This window comes from Leptodactylus fuscus, chromosome 7 (assembly GCF_031893055.1).
Source record: "Leptodactylus fuscus isolate aLepFus1 chromosome 7, aLepFus1.hap2, whole genome shotgun sequence".
In the NCBI taxonomy this organism is placed as follows: Eukaryota; Metazoa; Chordata; class Amphibia; order Anura; family Leptodactylidae; genus Leptodactylus; species Leptodactylus fuscus.
This window is the reverse complement of record NC_134271.1, coordinates 27,685,915-27,704,094: the sequence shown is the minus strand read 5'-3', so window position 1 is coordinate 27,704,094 and position 18,180 is coordinate 27,685,915. Positions and strand designations below refer to the sequence as shown.

The following is an 18,180-nucleotide window of genomic DNA, read 5'->3' as shown; positions in this document are numbered from 1 at the left end:
TGTGTACACATGACAACATTAGATGTTATTTCATGGCTCAGTGAAACAAAATCACTACCTAGTATGGAGCTGTCGATATCATTTTCTGCTAGAATATCATAACTTGTAACCAGCGAAGCAATGGTTAAACAGGCATAAACCCCATTACTTATAAGGTAGTCCAGTGACAGTCCCAGAGGAGGTGACGCCACATGAAGATCTGTCCCTAGCAGTAATGGATGTCAGGGGCGCAGCGTGATAGATGCAATTTATCTCCTGACAGCTGGCTAACTAGACTCTCCCTAATCTGTCCCTCGCCCGCCCCATCCCACTCTCTCCACCACCGTTTCCTCTCTATCATCTATACCTTCTCTAACGCGTTCCATCTTATACCATTAACCCTGCTACTGCCAGGCTCTGGATCAACTGATAATCTCAGGGGGCCGCAACCGCGCCGCTGTTCTCACATGACAAGCTAAAACAACAGAAACTAAGATATGGCAGGAGCAAATCCCTGGTGGAAAGAAAATGGTGTGAAATTAATATTTAAAAAAAAAAAAACACTATATATAAAAATCTATATATAAACTAAGTCTACACTCACACAACCATGGTGCAAACCATTTCTCACAGCGGTTTTGTACCCGAGAGGCGGACATTTCCACAGATCCCTCATACATTGCAGTGGAGGGATTCATGCAAACAAAGAGAGCGGAACCTACCGTATTTTTTCTATATAGTCCGTCAAAATATCGGTCATGTGAATAGCCCCCAATAACAGAAAAGTTATTACAGGGAGAGTACACATATTTACTACAATGAAGAGGTCGGGAGAGGTGACAGATCCTCTGTAATCTTTATATCCATTATATACATATCAGATACCCAATCACCGTCACCTTTGTAGGGAAAGCCCTGGTATTTTACCACATATTTGCAGGTTTCAGTAGATTCTTTCCAAGCCACAAAAAGTGTAACATAATTTCCTGGGTAATAGGTGATAAAATGTGCTAAAGGAAAGTGCTCATTGACGCAACCTACAGCATTATCAGCAACACAGTGTCCAGGTTAACTGCGGCTTAAGAACACCGTACTATTACTGTGAACTATACACTCAGAGCAATGTAATAGTACGGTGCAGAGCGAGAACAGGTTAATGTACGAAAAACCTAAACGGAAAAGTGTCGTCTTGCATACTCCCTGTAAAGGCACCTTAGGTGGGTACCTACTGCGTCTATCCCTGGTGCTGGACATGAATTTGTGGGTATGCAAATTGCAACTATTCGGACAACCCCTTTAAGAGTATGTCCAGATAGGACAGATACTGTATAATGCAGATTTACTGCTGCAGAAGCGCAGAGAGAAATCCGTGCCATACATTATAGTAGATAAGATTTTACCAAATCCACATGCAAATTTACCAGAGATGCAGATTTGTCAATTAATGCTCCAGACTTTCCCCCTTTTCAGGGAGTGGCGTGTGGAAAATGGGCATGCAAGGCCATAGTCACACAACCACTGCACAGCCGAATGCATTGATTTCAATGTCCGATTTAAAGGGAACCTGTCAGGACGATTTGGGACATTAAACCAGCCAAAGGTCCTTGTAGATGGGGGGGGGATTATTGCACCAAATTGCCATGTGTTGAATCCAAATTATACTTACCTGGGGAGGTCTCATTGGACCCATATACTTACCTAGAGAGTCTCGTCGTACTCCTCTCTGAAGCTCCTGGTGCCTACGCAGTTCTTCAGTGAGACCAAGGCCATACACCCCAGCTTCCCTTTGCAAGTGTCGGAGGTGCAGGGCATGCGCTCTCAGGTGTACTGCACCAGTCCAGGTAGTACAGCAGCCGGGGGAATATAAAGCTTTTTTATTTTTATTGCAGACACAGATGGCTTTATAAACATGGCAATTTGGGACGAAAAATCTGAGTCTATCAGGACCTGTGGGAGGTTTAGTGTCCAAAATTGCCCTTCAAAAGACTGTGGTCACTGGTCCCTCTCCAGCAACCATTGAGACCAATGAACCTCTCTGCTTCCAGCATGGCAGGGAAAATGAACCAGAACAGGACAATAGATCGCTCGGTATAGGAGAGTAAGTCTTTTCTCATTTATTTTCCTGTGTTTGCCCTAACTTCTGAACAACCCCTGTAATTTTTCTAGTTAAGACATGAGCTTTGACACAGTAAAAATTAGAATGACAATTATTGGCTCCTGGTTAATCCTGCCACATGGGAATATTTCCTATTAATATTTTGTGCTATGCTACTCAAAAAAATTACCTTAAAATCCACGTAGCAGCAGGAGAGCCTTGCAAAAGCAAAAATCCCCATACGCTAAGACACCTAACAATGTGATGATTAACAAAGACCCTCGGTGAGTCCGATAGAAGAATGAAGGATCCCGCTCCCAGATGTCATCCATATTTATGATGTCGTTCATGAGGTAAAAAAATTCAGACTACCTAAAAATCAATAGGATTTCATTTTGAAGATTATACCGAGGCAATGACTAAAATGGATAACAAATTTGTACTGGGTAAAAGGCAGCAAAGTGACTAAGTGTGAATAGATAAAACCTACATTGGTTTTAAAAACTCCTGAGGACACTGAAGGCTGAAGTAGGTGAAGCCACATTATCAGCAGAATGACTGAATCCAATACTAATTAGATGTGAAATATTCACCATTATAAGGCAAATGGAAGAAGTGTAACCCAGGAGCGGCCGCCGCGGCACTTCATAAACCTTTTATGTAACTACATTCCCATTGATTCAAATACATTACAACCTTTACTTAATTAAAACTAGGATCATAATTAGCCGAGGAAAAAACATGAAATGAAAGTAAATGTTGGTAAAGCTTCTTCGCCAAATGAAAATATCAAAACAATTCCCAGCACAGCAGAAATATCAGGGGCTCGGAGATAAGAGAGCCAACGTATAAGACAACCTTACCTTTGCTCCCTCGTTCTCGGTTACAGAATGCAGCAGATAATAAGTATTATGTTTAGTGTTTTATGAAAGGTTTGTCATTTACATCTTAAATAGGATACGGAGAAATGTAGTGGTGGCACGTATTTACTAGGCAAGATTCAGGACTAGGAAAACATAGGCAAATTCCAATGTATCGGCTCCAAATAAGTCACAACCAGCCAGACAAACCTTATGGTAAAGATACAGGTCACCGACAGAATGTCAGAGAAGTATACATCTCCAGATAGTAATAATAATAATATTTCAGATCATATGACTAAGAGTTGGGATCAGCTCGAAATGTGTAAAAAGGGAGGACGCCAGGCCTAAGCTTATGTTTTAAGCATTAAGGATTCTAAGTTATGTTTTATATTCTAGATAAAAACTTTCATGTACTGGATTTGCCTTATAGGTTATTCCTTAGGATAAGGTGATCAAAGAAGAGATTCTATAACATCCTCCCGCAGGGTTCGTGAAACTTAGCAAGATGGCTAAGGTGGTCTATTGTTCATCGAGCTGCTGCACTTGATTCAAAATGCCATTTTAATAGGATAAAGCAGGACTCTTGGTTTTAAGAGGGGTTTACAGGATTTTAAAGCAGAACTCTAGTATAAGATAGACAGACAGAGAGATAGATAGATAGATAGATAGATAGATAGATAGATAGATAGATAGATAGGACAACTCTTGTCACACAGTTCAGCCTCCCTGACTGTATGCTTATGGATTCTTACATTATTTAGAAGAATATACATACATAAAGGGATAATCACACTATCCCCTGTGAGGTAGGGATGGTACTATCTCTTGCTGTGGTGAGAGGGGGTAGAGATGGTACTAGCTCTAGCTGTAGTGAGACATGATGGCTATAACAGAAAATCACAGAAGAATCTAAAGATGAAGATTTTCCTACAAGGAGCAGAGGAGTAACTGAATGAAGAGGATATAAGCACAATATACATAAAAGAGCCTGGAGTGTTAACAAGCAGGAGACAAAACAAAAATCTTTTTTGTTTGTTTTTGTAGGCTTTTATTTATTTTTTCATAAATGAATAGTTCAGGTGAGAGAAACAATCTTTGCAATATACTTCATTAAAAAAGTGCCTGTGTCTAGCTACTGTATTACTCCTGTCTTTACTTCCTATCTGAGTCATTTTGGTCACAAGCAGTTTACAATGCAGTCTATGGAGAGGCGGGGGAGGGGGGGCAGAGATATGAGGCTGTCTAAAGCGTATTGAATGAGTAATTTCCAGAAGGCTGGATAGTAATCCCTGTAATTCACCTTTGTTGTGAAGAAGACCTGTCTCTCTAGTGCAGGTGTATTTCCGCTATGAGGAGATCCCCACTCCCCTCTCAGTAGACATATTATATAGATTTGATCAGTGACAGAAGGGGTCAAATAAAGAAACAGGCACTTTTATTCAATAAACTATATTACAAGTCTGTTCCTGTCACATGCATTATTGATTTGTGAAAAAATAAAAGTATACTTACATTTTAATCTATACTTTTATAGATGTTGAGTTTGGACTATCCCTCTTTGGTTTTTGTTGTATAATTACATTTTAATACCCTGTTCTTTGGCTACTTTGCAGGGTAAAGTCCAGTCAGGGAGTAGGACCTACACTGATCTGATATGGATGGCTTGTCATAAGGATAGGCCATCAGGGGATTCTGGAGCTTTGTCCCTGTTAGGTATGCCTTTCCTGCAACTTTGCTAGCATGGGTTTGTTTAGAATGTGGGATTAGTGTGCTGAAATGCTTTACTTGTGTGTTAGTCTCTTGTATGCTGGCATTCTTTGTGTATTTATGCCCAAGTATTTACATGACACACTGTTTCGTACTTTTCAAACCTATGCCTGCGGATACGACATTTATATGACACACAGTGGATACTGGTTCTTTTATTCATAATACACACTGGGTAATAATCCGAGCCTCCAGTCTGATAGTATGTTGTCCTCCCTTGTGTATTCTTTTAAACATTGATGTATAAATAAAGTTTTTGTACTTTGATTATATTTGGCTGCCCTAGTCACTTTGTTCTTGTTCTTTGGTTGCATCGGCTGTAAAGCATACTGGCGGATGTCTGCTTCACTAGCTCCTTATACCGGCCCTGTCTTTAATTGCCAAACGTTTATATGATTATTTGCTTATTCATCTTCTCCAACTGAAATTCTTCTACCCTGTTCTTATATCTCTAACAATTCTTACATTGACTGTATACAGATACTTTTTGGTATGGATCCATTTGTTCTCTGTGTCTCATCTGAAAATACAGCTGCCGATAGAGCCAACAAGGCCGTGTACAGATAAACACCTTCCTATTACAATCATATAATGACTGAAGTACAACATACATGCTGTGCCACAGTCTATTATCAGAGTACCTGCATATTAGTACATTGCCCCTTCGTTTAATGATGTACATATTGCGGTACATTGTATACATGACTTCCAACACTGAAAGAAAATGAGCAAGTAGGACATTTTCCGCACGATTGCGCTTATTTCACCTTCCTGCTAATAAGTGGCCGCACTTCATTACACATTCTCGTAGTTGTTGGGCAACAGCTGCACAAGCACAGATTACCTACATGCTGTAGGGTACGCCATAGCAAACGCTCCAGAGTTCCTTCTCTCTTGCAATATGCACAGGACTGATATATTGTTCTTCTTACCTGCATTAACAATGGCATCTACCTCTAGTTTAGTGATGTCTCCTTTGATGAGAGAAATCTTCTCGTTCAGATCTTTGTTCTTTGGGAACTTGACCTCCTCAGGTTGTTTGACATGTGCCTCTATAGAGGAAAGGGGGGAAAACATTGTCAAGAAAGTTTCTGTTTACTGTGATTACTGATAAAGTTTTGTTCATTGCAGTGCGTGCCAAAAATTAGCGGATGAAAAAGTAACGCACCACATATAACAAAGGACCCCATTAAAGTCAATGGGATGGGTTACGCTGTTTAAATGGTATGCCTCTCCATAGATGGGGTCCCCGATGGACCTAGCGTAAGTGATGAAAATGATAATATGCAAACTTCCAAAGATGACCCTTCACCTCGCCTGAAATGTATAGTTTAGTAAATATTTGTATTTCAAGAAATAACAATTCTAGAACATCTTTTTCTTAGAATTTTTGTTCTGTTGTGCCGTCCCTCTTTTATTCCTCTTAGAAATGTATGAGTAAATTGACAACTAAAGCCCCAATTCACATCTGCATTCGGTATTCCGCTTAGGGACCCCCAAACGGAAACTTATACGCATTACTGTACTATCCATGAAACTATATCACTGAAATTTCTTCATTGTGGGACTATTAAAGGATTATCTTATCTTAAAATGCAGTTAGCTAGGAAACCACACGGACCCCATAAACTATAATAGGGTCAGTGTATTTTCCGGAGAGAAAAATACAGCAGGCCTGAGTGTTAGCCACTGCACTGATGGTGACCCATCTCCATTACCAGTACCAAGCTGCATAAGGACACACTTCTTTGTAAGACGAATGGTGACACCCAGTTGTCAGTTTAACCAAATAAACATCAGTCACATTTTGAGGTTTTTAGAATGGTTATCCAGTTTCTAGAACTGATGGCCTATCCCTACGATAGATAATCAATATTAGATCTGTGAGGGTTTGACACTCAGGTATTGCTGTTTCGGGATAGGACAATGTTTACATGCCAGGAGCTGCGCTGCTCACTTGCTGCACTAACTGCAGTGGCGGATTTAGGTACTGCAGCAGTGTCCCATTAAAGTCTATGTGACCGCACAGGCTGCAGTATCAAAACCCACCACTACTAACCTGAGCAGCGCGGCTCTCGGCATGTAGGCATCCAATAATAATTAGAAGACACCTTGCACATCATCGATGAAGCGCAGAGCTGCTAATATGTAACCACAGGTCCCAACATGCCCTGTAATCCACCACTATTTATATGCCCTCCGATAACAAGATGTGCCAACAACCAGTTGTGGCTTTGTATATATAGAAAACTGCGCAGAACATTGACAAAGGATATATTAGTAAGTGCCAGGTATTTTACTGCACAGTGGTTAACAAGAAAGTGGACAACCCCTGTAAATAATAAATTCATGATGATATATTTCTATTAATACTATTCAATACCGGCCACGATTTTTCTCTCCATCAGACTTGATGGCTTGAAAATGTATCATCAGGATGACGGTCTGAGTTCTACGCTATTACAGGGAAAGGTTTTTTTTCTATACATTTTTTTTTTTTTTTGCAATGATGGAAAGATTTTTTTCTTGTAAAAATGATTCCCTTTGCAGCAAAATAAATGTCTTCTAATCCCCAAAATGATGTCTATTCTGCATTTGCTCTCTCCACACTATCATTGTAGCAGTAAATGTGATTGACAGAGAAAAATGGTTAAGCACATCTGCTAAATCCACCCGAGAATTGCTACAATCATTTTGCACATTTAAGCACAGCAATTATAGCAATGACCGGTCATTCTCCAATGGATCGTACATGGAACCGCGGTGTGTAATTGAACCGTTACCTAAGGATATCTGTGTGTTTAATGTATACTCCTGTGTTCTCTGCTGTTTTATAACATGGACGAGGATAGAACATCTTCCCGGCTCAACATGATAATACTATATGTCTGACAAAGAAGAGAAATGGATTTAAGGAGGGCCTGTCGGCTCTTCTGATATCTCTATTTTAAGAAAGTCTTTTATTCTGCAGCATTTATCCCTAGATTTCTGCATTGTGCTGTTCCCCTGTTATTCCTCCTAGAAATGTATGAATAAATTGATGGAGTATTACTAGTTGACAGTTTGCCCCTGTAATTGTGTAGGGACACTCCCCTTTAATAAGAGAAATACCCAATTTTGTCAGATATTTAGGAGGAACAGAGAACAGCAAAGTTATATAAAAGAAGAAGCTGCAGAAGTGATATTTCACGGAATACAAGGATTTACAATGTAGTCACTGTGCTCAATACAATGCACGCTGACTCAAGGTAACAAGGTCTACATTTGGGATAAAGAATATAAAGTACAGTGAAACCTCTTTGAAGCGACCACCCAAAATTGCTTTGAAAAGTGGCCTTATAGAGAACCACTCCCCTACAAGAACACTTTTTAATGCAATTTTGTGTGGCTCAAAGAAGGTGGCTAATATAGAGAACTGAAAATCCATTACAGAAAATGTGGTCTCTGGGTAAGGGGGTGGTCTTCTCAAAGAAGAGGTCATTTGGAGAGGTTTCATTGTTTATGTGAAACCGCGAGTCACTTTCTCCTAGACCGTGGCAGATTCACTGCACTATATTTGTCAACAGGATGAAGCCCACTACTGGCACCTACAGTGTGTGATCTGTGGCTATGAAATACGGTATATAAAAGCAAGCTTTCAGATTCATACAAAGGTCTCATTCAGACTGTGGAAAAGGAGGATGAATTGAGGTGGACGACCACCTTACGCTGGGTTCACACCAGCGCCTGGACTCCGTTATCAGGTTTCCATCTTCTGCATGAAGAAGACGGAAACCTGTCATGCCGAGTCCGGCAGTGAGCGCCAGTGAGCATTTTACGCTCTCCGCGGCAAAACTGTTTTGTTTTTTTACACCGGACACAGGGTACTGCATATCTGACTCTGTGTCCGGTTTTTTAAAAAAAAAGGTTTCGCCGTGGAGAGCATAAAACGCTCACCGGTGCTCACAGCCGGACACTTTCCAAATCCATTTAAATGAATGGGTTTGAAAGATGCCGGCAGGTTTCCGTCTCCTGCCCAGTTTTGTGCAGGAAACGGAAACCTGAAGAACGGACTCCCGAAGCAGATGTGAACGAGCCCTTAGATTCCTCTCCACTTTCCAGACCTCCTGTTCCCAGCAATGGTTCCACTTGCTCAATAGCCCTAGATCAATAAGGCGGAAAGATCAAGTAGCATTTCTATCAACATTCTGTTTCGATCAATGCATTCCATTGTTTTCAGGGCAGAATTTTGCTATGAACTGGAGGCGAAATACGCCTCAAAATCAGTGCTGAATTTCTATGTGTGAACATATCCTAAGCCCTCTACATACGTAGAATGCTGGCATATATACATATATGTTCTAAAATACAGCACCAGTCATTGGCAAACACAAAGTTCTTTATAGCACCATACGCAGACTGTGAATACTTGTGTCTCACTTTTTGCTGTGTCTTTCCATGATGGTATCTCCTTCAGCTTGATAAAATCCTTCAGAGAGTAATGTTCACGTCTCTGCTTACTGTTGAGGCCTTTCAGATATGCTATACATAGACATAAAAAGAAGAAAATACATATAATATTAGCAATACAAGTTCTGAACTGCAGTCTTACTTTCTCTGGTAAAGTAACATAGGGATTGAGCTATTAAAAAGAAAAACTTACACCTTCAATAGCCAATAACGGTTCCTTCCATCTCCCCCATACATATACAAGCGCAATTTATAAGCAGGGTCACTTACATAAATGTAGTAAAACTCTCTGAAGGTTTTCAGAACTGCCCATATTTAAAGGGGATATTCAGTTTCTAACAATGATGGTCATAAATATTAGATCTGCGGGGGTCCGACACCCAGGACCTCCGCAGATCACCAGTACAGAGACAGCGCAGCTCTTGGTATTGTTTACATACCCTGAGCCATGCTGGTCACTCACCGGACAAACTGTAGGGGCGATTGTGGGTACGGCAGAACTGTCCCATTGAAATCTATGAGGTTAGGTAAGAATAGGCCATTATTGTCAGAAACTGCATAACCCTTTGTGTTTTATCCCATTGAAACGTAGTAATAAAAGAGAACGCCAACACAAAGGGCAGCTTCACACATTGGGACAGATCAAGAATGTCATTTGCAAAACCGATCAAGACATGGCACGTATTGGCGGAGGATGCGCAGACCTGGTCATAAATTAGGTGCAAATTCTTAAAACTGGCGGTGCCGATGACCCTGCCCACACTGTGCCCCCTCTTTGCCAGTTATGAAAATTCTTCTTGCAAGTGTCATATAAAAGGTCACAAATACCAGGTTTGCAACTTTATTTTATGCCACTAAACTAGAGCAAAGGATAATAAATGGGGTTCATGCAATCTTACTAAAGGCCATCCATATCGGACTGGTGGGATGGGGGTTTCATAGACTGGATTCAGGCAAAAAAAATTCTAATTTTATCTATTGAGGGATCCATGAAAACAAAACTGGAAACGGCATGTCCTGCTTTTTTACATGGTTTATAAGAACGGTCATGTGAATAGATCCTATATTTCCAGAGGGGCTGTGTGAATACATGGCCGTCAGGAGTCAGTCCCCACCAATCTGATATTGCTAGCCTACCCTAAGGAGAAGCCATCAATAGTGTGAACCTAGAAAAATCCTTTAACTTTTAATGCAGAAGTACAAATGATAAGATTGTATTATCAAGAATTTTACTGTAAGCAGGCGTTTATTTCTCCAGCAGATAAGCAGATCTCCAGACGCCTCTAATCCTACTACCTATTACAAGGTGATCAGTCTGCAGAGCCAGATCTGCATGCTTATGAGGTTGTTGGGGGAAGATGGATGTCACACCAACAATCATTTGGCGGCTAACGCTCTCATGTGAATGATCGGCTAAAGACATTGATGAATCCTGACTTTCCAAGAGGTTGATGTGTCAGGGTTTGGACCTGTCAGTCTAAGCCAAGATGGGAAGGAGCTGTGCCCAAGATCTCTTCTCCCCATTCTCAGCTCACCTTTATACTTCCTCATAAAAGCCTCAGCGTTTCAGAGGAAAACATAATGGTCTGTAATGAGGGAGCCTGTCAGATTTCCTGCGGCTCACGGTTCAGGCAGCAAAAATCTCCTGACAGGTTGCCTTTAAATTTAACTCCTGAAAACTGATCTCCGAAGTCTTGAGGCTGCAGACATATGGGGAAGGCCCGTATAAACAGACACGTCCACACTGCAGCAGATCCTACCTCAGTATAAGGGAGCTAAATAACTATAGAACGTAAGTAAAACCAGAATTAAGGCTAAGGCCCCACGTTGCAGAAACGCAGCATTTTTTTGTTACAGCTTTTGCTGCATTTTTTTTGAGCCAAAGCCAAGAATATCTACTAAAGGAATGGGAAAAATATAAGAAGGGCTCTTATACATTTTGCTCAATTTACTCCTGGCTTTGGCTCAAAAAAAGCAACAAAATGTGTTGTTATTTTGTTGCATTTTTGCTACATGGGGCTTTAGCCTTAAAGGGATCCTATCATACAAAGACTTTTTTCTTAGTAACACGTCGGAATAGCCTTAAAGAAAGGCTATTTGTCTCTTACCTTTTGTTGTCTTCTCCGAGCCGCCATTCCGTAGGAATCCCAGTTCTTGTCGGTATGCAAATAAGTTCTCTTGCAGCACTGGGGGCGGGCCCCAGCGCTCAAACAGCACTGGGGGCGTCCCCAATGCTGCCAGAGAACTCTCCAGCGCCGCCTCCATCTACATCAGGAACATTCTCTTCATTCTCTTCTTCCGGTGCAGGTCTTAGACTTCAAGGCCTTGGGCAGAGCAGACTGCGCATGCCCACAGGCCACGAGAAAATGGCCGCTTACCCAGTAAGCTCTCCCCGAGGCCTAGAAGTCTGAGACCTGCGCCACAAGAAGAGAATGAAGAGGACGTTCCTGACGAAGATGGAGGTGGCCAGAACCAGGATTCCTACGGAATGGCAGCGCGGAGAAACAACGAAAGGTAGGAGACGAATAGCCTTTCTTAAGGCTATTCCGACGTGTTACTAAGAAAAAAATGTCTTTGTATGATAGGATCCCTTTAAAGAGGACCTTTCATCATATTGGGCACAGGCAGTTCTATATATACTGCTGGAAAGCTGACAGTGCCAAAACCCAGCCCACCGCCCCACGTGTGAACGAGCCCTTACTGTCCGTGGGTGTCCTTAAGTGTCCGTTCCCAAAGATGTCCGACTTTTCAGATAAAAACGAGATGTAGGTTTTTTCTGTCCGCTTGAAAAGTCCGGACATCTTTGGGAACGGACAGTTAAGGACAGGCACAGACAGTAAAAGAACGCACCCGATGTCCATTTGAATTAATGCAAAATGTCACGGACACAGCTAGTGTCTGATACTAATGTCCGACACTAGATTTTGCATGGACATTAGCAGCGGACACTGTCTGTCAGACACCGACGGTAGTGTGAACACTCCCTTAATCTTATTCAGAATAAAACTACTGACTGTATTCCTGCAATAATAAATAGATCGAACTATACATCTAATTATTTTGCAACATTAATAAGTGATTTTCCTTTTTACACCGGGGAATTGCTCTACCAGTAGCTACCTAAGGCGCTGTTAACACAGGCATCAGAGATGCAATTTTTCAACATCCGTTTCATGACCTCTTGCTGTCAGTGAATAGAAGCACTAGCCAATAATCCCTCACAGACTGGATAGTGGAGAAATGGACCAGATTTATGACAGTGACTGATACTGGATGAGAAATCATACACAGCTTTCACATGCTCCGGGGTAAGACTGTATCACCTATTCGCTTAATTTGGGCCAGAATTTTGGCACAATTAGCAGATATGTTCACACTGGAAACTAAAATGCAGCATGTTTTTTTCTTCTACAGTTTCAGCACCAAAAACATACCAAGACCAAGGCGGCCATCCCCATACACGGTCCTGCACTAGCTCCAAAGGAAAACAGAAGCCCCTGAAATTCAGCCTCAGTATTCGGCCATTTGGGATTCACTATAAAAATACGCATCCAATTTGTGTGAACATAGCCGTGCAGCTGTATTACCTACAAAGGACTTCTTACACTGACACAGTCTGTAATGTTAGGACAGGTCTTCGCTTTCCTGAGGTAAACTGATTCACTGACAGCATGCAGAGGTGGGAACAACACTGAGGGACTGAAACACAAACCATAGCATTTATTGACACCTCACAGGATTGCTCCCCCTGCAGCTGGGTGAGGGCAGTGCAGGGTACAAGGGGTGCCAGGGGCTGCCTGCACCTCACCTGCCCCAGGCTTGCACACGGGAGGAGGAATCCTGTCATGGCTCTACCCCAGGAGAGCAATTCCCGGGTGTTAGCAGGGCTCACAGCAGGCAGGGTTAGGCTCAGCACGGCTAAGCTTCTCACTTTTGGCCTCTTTCCAGCTGGTGGAGGGAGAGTTCAGGTCAATCTTCCCGGCCATGTTGCAAGCGTTAGAAGTCAGTGAAGTGAAGGAGCTGGAGAGAGGGAGAGTGCGAGGCGCCCTATAGCGGGAGAGCGGGACACCCTGAGCTATGGAGACAGCTGAGGCGGCGGCGGCCACTGCGCGCCCTATGGAGCGGACACTGAGGAGCCCGCGGGGTGTGAGCACGGCACTAGTCATGGGGATATATTTAGCCGTGGCTGACAGGACGACGTTATAATTAGCGCAGGGGAGATAGTTCTTCCTTATAAGTGACTTTGGCAGCTGCCGGCGTACAGAGGGCGCTAGTGAGAAGGCAGCGTGGAACGCAAGTGCGTCTCACCAGGCGTATGACTGACGCCATTTTCTTGTAGACCAACCTAGTTATTGATTTACCTCACCTGGTCAGTTTTTGGTTTCTTCACGGATATGTTCAACTCTGTTCCCATATACCATTTGCTCATTGGAATAGCTATAGGAAGTTCAGGGGCAGCAATTGTTACCAGACCCCAGGGGTCTCAGGGAGCCCAAAGCAAAAGAAGACCCCAATAGTCTAGATAGGAGATGGTAAGTGGGGGCCCAGGAGGTTTAGGTGACACCTCAGCCTATACTGCTAATTTGTAAGGACCCTACAGACATGGCCTTACTGAAGTGCAACAACTCTGCTCAATCTGCTGGTGTGCCCTAAGGATTAAAGGGGTTGTCTATCATTGATATCTAGCCATAGGACAGGCCATCAATATTAGATTTGCGGGGGTCCAACACTCGGGACCCCACAGATTGCCTTAACCGAAACGGCATGACTCGCGATATTGTTTACATACCTTACGCTGCGCAGTTTCTGATTAGGTGTCATTACCGTGATGTAATAGTACGACATGGTGCGAGAAGTTACCCTGCTCCATGACATACTATTACGTCGTGGTTAAAGAATAGAGATGAGCGAACACTGTTCGGATCAGCCGATCCGAACAGCACACTCCCATAGAAATGAATGGAAGCGCCTGTGACGCCGGCCGCAGGCAAAGTCAGTGTCACAGGTGCATCCATTCATTTCTATGGGAGCGTGCTGTTCGGATCGGCTGATCCAAACAGTATTCGCTCATCTCTATTAAGGAAATGTTTACCTCTCTGGTCTGTCCTCTTCTTGAGGGTGCCCGGTCTCCGCTTTGCGGGTTTCCGTCCTCTCCCCGAGAAACTGGACAGGAGATAGAAACCCGGCAGTCAGTTTTCAAACCCATTCACTTAAATGGGTTTGCAAAGTGACCGCCTGTGAGCGTCTTCTGCCTCTCCACGGCGAAACCGTTTTTTTTTTTGTTTGTTTTTTTAACCAGACACAAAGTCTCGCATGTCCGACTTTGTGTTCGGTAAAAAAAAAACCTGTTTCGCTGCGCACAGGCACAAAACGCTCACAGGCGGTCACTTTGCAAACCCATTTAAGTGAATGGGTTTGAAAACTGACTGCCGGTTTCTGTCTCCTGTCCAGTTTTCCGTGCAGAAGACGGAAACCAGCAAAGCGGAGATCAGGGCGAAGGTGTGAACCTGCCCATATCTTCATTCAGTCCGTTTGTTTATATAGGGACTCCATGTCTGTATTCACCTCAAACTTAGAACTCTATGGAGAGGGGAAGGGGAGGAGGATGTTCATTGGTTTATTACCTCATTCTGTGTACATGGAGGTCTGTTGTATTGAAACATAGCAGTGTTAAAAGAGCTACCTGACTCACAGAATAGCAGTGTAGCAGCTACAGTTATTGGTATATCTATTCTAGAATCCTTCCCCTCCCCTCTCCATAGAGTAATAAATAAAAGTAAATCAGTTTGATGGAAAAGAAAATATATGAAAGTTTCTTATACAGAAAAGTTTCTTACACTTTAAATATTTAGGAAGGATATGAGGCTTGTTCTTTCCTTTTCTACTCTCCACAAAATATCCGGAGTGGACTGTTTTCTGCACATTTTATTTTTGGTATTCTTAAACAAAGACAGAGCCCGCCTAGTCTGGCATGGTGCTGGCGCTGCACTGTGTGTCATGAAGCTTATGATGGCCCCACACTGGAACTTCTCATTGTCAGCTAGTTTCTTACCAGAGGAATGACCCTCCTTGTTTTCTTCTATCTCATGGCTGAAAGCACAAGTACAGAGCAATGTTCCTACACGACACAGCCAGCAATTACAATCACAACTACATGATAATTAGATGTCTGGCACTGGAGCGTATATAAGGCTATTTTACAGCAATGGGAGAGCCAATGGATTAATGAATGTGTCCAAATATTGGGAGAATGCTTGCGGGATTTCTGTGAGGTTCATTTTACTTCTTTTATAACTAGTGCAAACCTAAATATTCAGTAACGAACCTACTGACCTGTCTTCAAGCGCCAAAATCTGGACTGGGGAAAATTGTATTGTAGCATATCTATTCCTGTCTTTGTGAATCTACAAATTTGGTGTTAGGATGCCATTTCCTATGCGTTTCTGATTTATGGGTCAGTATTCCATTACATGTATGGTACTATGTGTCTCCAAAAATAAGCTCTAGCTACAGTCAGCAACTCCAGGTAGGTTATGTCAAGTGACATCACAGAGACGGAGAATAGGCATACCATAGCTCCCAACTGTCCTGGACAAGTGCTCCGCTACCTCCCACCACGGCAGGGCAAAAGCTGCTCACCCACTCCCAAGTCCTGCTCCAGAGTCCCGCCTCCTGCTTCCCAAGTGCCATCTTCTGGGTCCCGCCTCTTGATCTCTGAGCTGTGGGCTTGGCTACCTACGTGACTAGATGTCAAGTACCACCCCTGCTTGTTCCCGCAGACACAGCCGTTCCCCTTCAGCACCTCCAACGTAACAAAGAGGAGAAGCGATTGAACATTAGCGGCACAACCCCATTAAAGGGGTTACCTACTTTTTCAAATTGATGGCCTATCATTAAGGGGGTGTTCACACTACCTTTGGTGTCTGTGGCTATTGTCTGTACAAGGTTTTAGCAATGGACACTACCTGGTCCGTTTGCAATTTCCATTCATTTCAATGGGATTTCATCTTGTGTCCTTTAGTGTCCACTTACAACCATGTCTGTTTTTTCAAGCGGACAAAAAAATCCTACAAGCAGGACTTTTCTGTCCGTTTCAAAAAAGGGACAGAAAGTGTCCATTATTTTTTTGAACATTGAGGTCTAACATAACCATCAGTTACTGTCCGTTTGTGTCCATTATGATAGGTGTCCGTTTTTTTTTGTTGTTGTTTTTTTTTAAACGGACACCTTCTGAGTGGACACCAACGGTAGTGTGAACCCTACCTAACACAGGTGTCCATGCAACAATGTCCCATGGAGTCTAATGTGGCATCACTGCAGTGCCCTTAACCAAGACTATTGTATATATATTGGAGCTGTGTGCCCAGAGAAGCAATTAATCTGCAAGGGTCCTGACCGTCTGACTTCCCCTCCAAATATAAAATTTATAACCTATTTTACGTATAGGCCATGAATTTTATCAGGTTGGATAACACCTTTAATATTCTGACCCTTGTTCTTGCTGTGTGAATCATTTTTAATTTTTGTAATATATATTTAATAACATGTGATTGTTTTTATTGAAATTTTTCATATGTTGCAGGTTTTGTAACCACTGCACTGGTTCCTCATGCAGTTTGCCCATCTTCAACCCCTTCCCGACATCCTCCGTACTATGACGCGCCAGGTGTTTAATTATGGCAGCCGCCAAAAACGCTGGGTGTAAAACCTGCCCTCACATGCTGACCATGGATAAAATAAAGATCCCCAACTCTGATCGACACTACAAGATCCCAGGTAACTTCACCTGCAGTACACCTAATGTAGTGTATTTGATATTGTGTACTAAGTGTCCTGGGGGCCTGTATGTACAGTAGGTGAGACAGGACAGTCACTTAGGATGAGGATGAACTCACACAGACATACGATTAGAGAACAGAGACTGGACCTCCCTGTGCCAAAACACTTCTGCAATGAAAATCATAATATGACCCAGGATATGAAGATCCTGGTACTAAGAGGGAATTTTAGGAACAAAAAAGATCGCCGCATGTGGGAGATTAAACTTATGACGACCTTCAACACTCTCCAAAGGGGGTTAAATCAGGCACAGGGTTTTTATGACCTTTTATAACCACTAGACACCACGTCACTGATCAAAAGAAGCTATGAACCCAGAGAACTTTCCTGTGAACTGATATATATGTTTTTTTTTAAACTGTTTATTTACATGTTCTGTTTTCCATCTATTTTGCTTCTAACACTCCATCTCTCTGTGTATAACTCCAGAAATTGTGTTATACCATCCTGATGAAGAGACCTCTATAGAGTCTCGAAAGCTCGAAATGTCATCAAAATTTTTTTTTAAGTTAGTCATTAAAAAAGGTATCAACTATTGAGGACTTCCCTCAAAAAAAAATTTTTTTTTACAAAAATATTGATTAGTGTTTACCACTAACATGAAGTATAATGTGTTACGAGAAAACAATCTCAAAATCACTTAAGTTAAAGCGTCTCAAAGTTATTGCCATTTAAAGTGACACATGTCAGTTTTGAAAAAAGAGGCCTGGTCTTTAGCACACTTTTGGGCTGTGTCTCTAAGGGATTAATACAGAATTCTTGCCCCCAGATATTTTCTCATGTCCCTTGTTTTTATCTCTCATTTAGGTGTTGTTGGCCTAAGATCTCTTCAGTGGACAGCAGATGAAAATAGTTAGAAAGCGTCCAGTTCAAGAAAAAACTGCATACAAAATGCATTTAATGAGAAAAGAGTGCTAGAGCTAGCAGGGGGTAGCCCATACCTCTGCTTCTCATATGCTACCTTCCAGACAACGGTGAGTGATCAGTCCTCGTGTATCATTGACTCCTCTGCGTATTCTAGAATGAGGATCCCAAATACAAAACTCAAAATCCATTTCTGAAATAATTTCACTTTTTTATTTTCCACAGGATTACTTATGTTATGTGATAGAGTATCTGCGTGGAGGAGACCTGGACGATTTCATCACAGTAAGAGAACCATTAGATATAACACCATAAGGTAAGACT

The 18,180-nt window shown here is 42.2% G+C and overlaps 1 protein-coding gene across 2 annotated transcripts in view; it reads right to left on the bottom strand.

Annotated features, from left to right (window-relative positions):
* MACROD1 (mono-ADP ribosylhydrolase 1) overlaps positions 1–13,366 on the bottom strand; it is a 496,680-nt gene extending 483,314 nt beyond the window's left edge. Inside the window, exons 1-3 of one of the 2 annotated variants that reach the window (XM_075281508.1) lie at positions 13,085–13,366; positions 9,124–9,225; positions 5,637–5,756 (exon numbers count right to left, since the gene is read on the bottom strand). In XM_075281508.1, coding sequence (XP_075137609.1) covers positions 5,637–5,756; positions 9,124–9,225; positions 13,085–13,319 — 457 coding nt within the window. In that variant the 5' untranslated portion in view covers positions 13,320–13,366. The remainder of the gene's footprint in view (positions 1–5,636; positions 5,757–9,123; positions 9,226–13,084) is intronic. The other variant, XM_075281509.1, reaches the window with a different exon arrangement.
* Positions 13,367–18,180: the final 4,814 nt, after the last annotated feature.